Source organism: Pinus tabuliformis, chromosome 6 (genome assembly GCF_031772625.1).
Source record: "Pinus tabuliformis cultivar Carrire ecotype Pingquan chromosome 6, CPIR1, whole genome shotgun sequence".
NCBI classification, from domain to species: domain Eukaryota; kingdom Viridiplantae; phylum Streptophyta; class Pinopsida; order Pinales; family Pinaceae; genus Pinus; species Pinus tabuliformis.
The window spans coordinates 1,590,550,085-1,590,553,020 of record NC_142292.1 but is presented as its reverse complement, the minus strand read 5'-3'; the positions used below and the strand labels follow the sequence as shown (position 1 = coordinate 1,590,553,020).

General features: G+C 45.5%; 1 protein-coding gene across 1 annotated transcript; it reads left to right on the top strand.

Annotated features, from left to right (window-relative positions):
• Positions 1-1,809: 1,809 nt before the first annotated feature.
• Positions 1,810-2,619, top strand: LOC149264909 (uncharacterized). The gene has a single exon (XM_089401206.1). It carries the CDS (start codon positions 1,810-1,812, stop codon positions 2,617-2,619), a length of 810 nt encoding a protein of 269 aa, XP_089257332.1.
• The last annotated feature ends 317 nt before the right edge of the window (positions 2,620-2,936 follow it).

Here is a 2,936-nt window from a genome sequence, read left to right as displayed (position 1 = left end):
GGGATACGGTGACAGGAGACGGCCAGAACAGCCAGACGACAAAGGAACATCAGAACGCAGGACCGGTGCTGGGAGCAACCTGGCAAGCAGGCCGCAGGGGAAGATGCCTGCCATGTGCAGTGGAGAGACCCAGGTTCGTGATTCTTGCGAATAAATTGGAGAAGTACAGATGCTACATGAGGGATCATGCCCTTATCTGCAAGTTTGTAGGAGTCTGGCCGTCGGAAAGAGATCTTACCAAGTGGATTCAGCAAAAATGGCAGCCCCAAGGCCACATCGAGCTCAAGCTAGGAGCGAAAGGTTTCTTCACGGTAATTTTCTCAAACCTGCAAGATAAGGAAAAGGTATTTGAAAATGGCCCGTATTTTTATTATAGTGCTGGTCCGTTTATGCGTTTCTGGGAGGAATGTTACAACCCGGATAAAGAAACATTTCTAGCAGCGCCTGTCTGGGTTCGTTTATTTGGGTTACCTATAAACTTCTGAGGCCCGAAAATTTTGGAGGGAATAGGAAACTCAATAGGAAGTTTTGTGAAAATAGCTGAAACCACGAAGAAAGGAAGGTACACCTCGTATGCTAGGATATGTGTTTATATGAACCTAGCAAACCACATCCCAGGCTCTGTGGAACTAGAATATCATGAAGAAGTTTGGCAGCAAAACCTAGATTACAAGCACATCCCGTTCCGATGCCGTAGGTGCCATGTCCATGGCCATCTCGTTAAGGAGTGCCCGATTACAAGGAAAGAAGAAGAAAGGAGGGCCCCCCTGCAAAAAAATGAGCCAACAGACCAAGAAGGGTACCAAGAGGTGAAAAGCAAAAGGAAAACAAATAAGGAACCTCCACAGGAAAACAGAAAGGAAAAACAAACACGCCTAGAGAAATCAAACAACTTTGCAGTACTACAGGGAGAGGGCGAAGAGGAGGACCAAACCATGGAAAACCAAGAGGATAAGGGATCAGACAATAGTGAGAGCAGCGAAAGAACCCACTCAAAAAGGAAAACCCCGAGCGAGCCAATGGAGAAAAGCAAGGAACAAAACGAAGAAGCTGAACAGATGGAGACAGACTTGGAGATAAGCAGAGAAGACCTAAGTCAGGACGAAGAGGTCTTAAGAAAGCTATTGCATGAATGGAGACACTTAGACGAGAGATTTATCCCGGAAGACCAAAAGAGGCTGTATGCGGATGCCTTTCAGCAGTATAAAGCCAAACTAGAAAAAGGAAAAGCCACACCAGAAGAACCCCAAGAGAGCCAGAAGGAAAACAGAACGGATCAGCAAGGACAAGGAAAGGGGGGAAAGAAAAAAAGAGGCAGGAAAAATCTCAAGGACTCCATACAACTCATGGGGGAAACGCTGGTCAACACAGGAAGAGTGGTCCCGTTGTTAGCGGTGTTTCACAACCTATCCCAAGTTAACCAATGATTTTGACATCTTGGAATATTAGAGGCTTAAACAGCAAAGGTAAACAGAGATATTTGGCAGCAAGACTGAGGAAGGATAAACTTCAAATCATGTTAATACAAGAAACAAAAATATCAGGACAGAGGATGGAGGAAATTCTCAATAAAATAAAACCAAGATACGAACAGGTAACCATAGACGCCAAAGGAAGTGCAGGAGGGATAGCAATTATTTGGAATCCGGCAGAGGTCCTAACAGATTGGTGGATAGGAACGACAAGAACCTTGACAGGAAGATTCAGGCTCGTCGGGCAAAGCGAATGGGTGGCAGTCTCGGCTGTCTACGGGCCCCATACCCATGCTGATAGAGGCTTGTTCCTTAACCAACTGGAAAGCTAAGAAGTATGCATCAGGAGCAGAGATGGATTCTGGCCAGTGACTTCAACTTGATAACCTCCAAAGAAGAAAAAAAAGGCGGAATAAGCAGAGAAGACCCGGAGATGGAACGATTCAGAGACGTTCAAGCAGAATTAAGGATGGTTGACATCCCAACTATAAACGGGAAATACACCTGGAACAATAGAAGAGGAGGGTCCAAACAAATTGCGTCAAGATTGGATAGATTTCTGGTCTCGGAGCGCATAATCGGGCTGGACATAGTCTATGAAGCCTCTATCCTCCCCTCAACAGGATCTGACCATTGGCCCATCAAGCTCGAAATAGCCTTAAACGATCTAAATAAAAAGAGGCCCTTCCGCTTTGAGGCCTTCTGGCTTAGAGCTCCAGACTTCTCAGATAAACTAAGGAGCTGGTGGCAGGAAAGCAAGAGGGGAACGAAAGGCCGCAACAAAATGCACTCGTTCCAGCTCAGACTCAAAGAAATAAAAAGCAAAATCAAGAAATGGAATAGGGAAGAATTCGGTAATATCCAGCAGGAGCAAGGTAAACTTCAGTCCAGATTGGAAGGAATACAACAACAAATAATCACGGATGGACGAAACGAGGAACTGGCAACGGAAGAAGGCAGGGTAATCAATCAACTGGAGGAAAGACAAAAACAGGGAGAAATTCTGTGGAAACAGAAATCTCGTGCCCAATGGTTAAAAGAGGGGGAAAAGAATTCCAAATTCTTCCACAAAGTAATGCTGAACCATCGCCACCATAACAGAATTTTCTCCTTAAAAGACAGGCAGGGAAACAGAGTAACACAATAGAAAGAAATGGAACGCCTCCTGGTGGAACATTTCAAAGACATCCTCACGGAGCCAAATGCCAACAGAACCGCGGAAATAGACAAGATCTGTCAACACATCCCCAACAAAGTCTCCAGAGAACAAAATCTGGCTTTGCTCAGGGTTATCACCAAGGAAGAGCTTGAGGAAGTGGTCAACAAAATGCCGAAAAATAAGGCCCCGGGTCCCGACGACTTTACAATTGAGTTTTACCAGGCTGCCTGGAGTTTTATGGGAAATGACTTGCTCGACCTAGTGGAGGAATCTAGGTGTTCCAAGCGCATGCACTAGGGACTGAA

Excerpts from the sequence above, each read along its gene's own strand:
- LOC149264909 (XM_089401206.1), top strand. The coding sequence starts at position 1,810 with ATGCATCAGGAGCAGAGATGGATTCTGGCCAGTGACTTCAACTTGATA.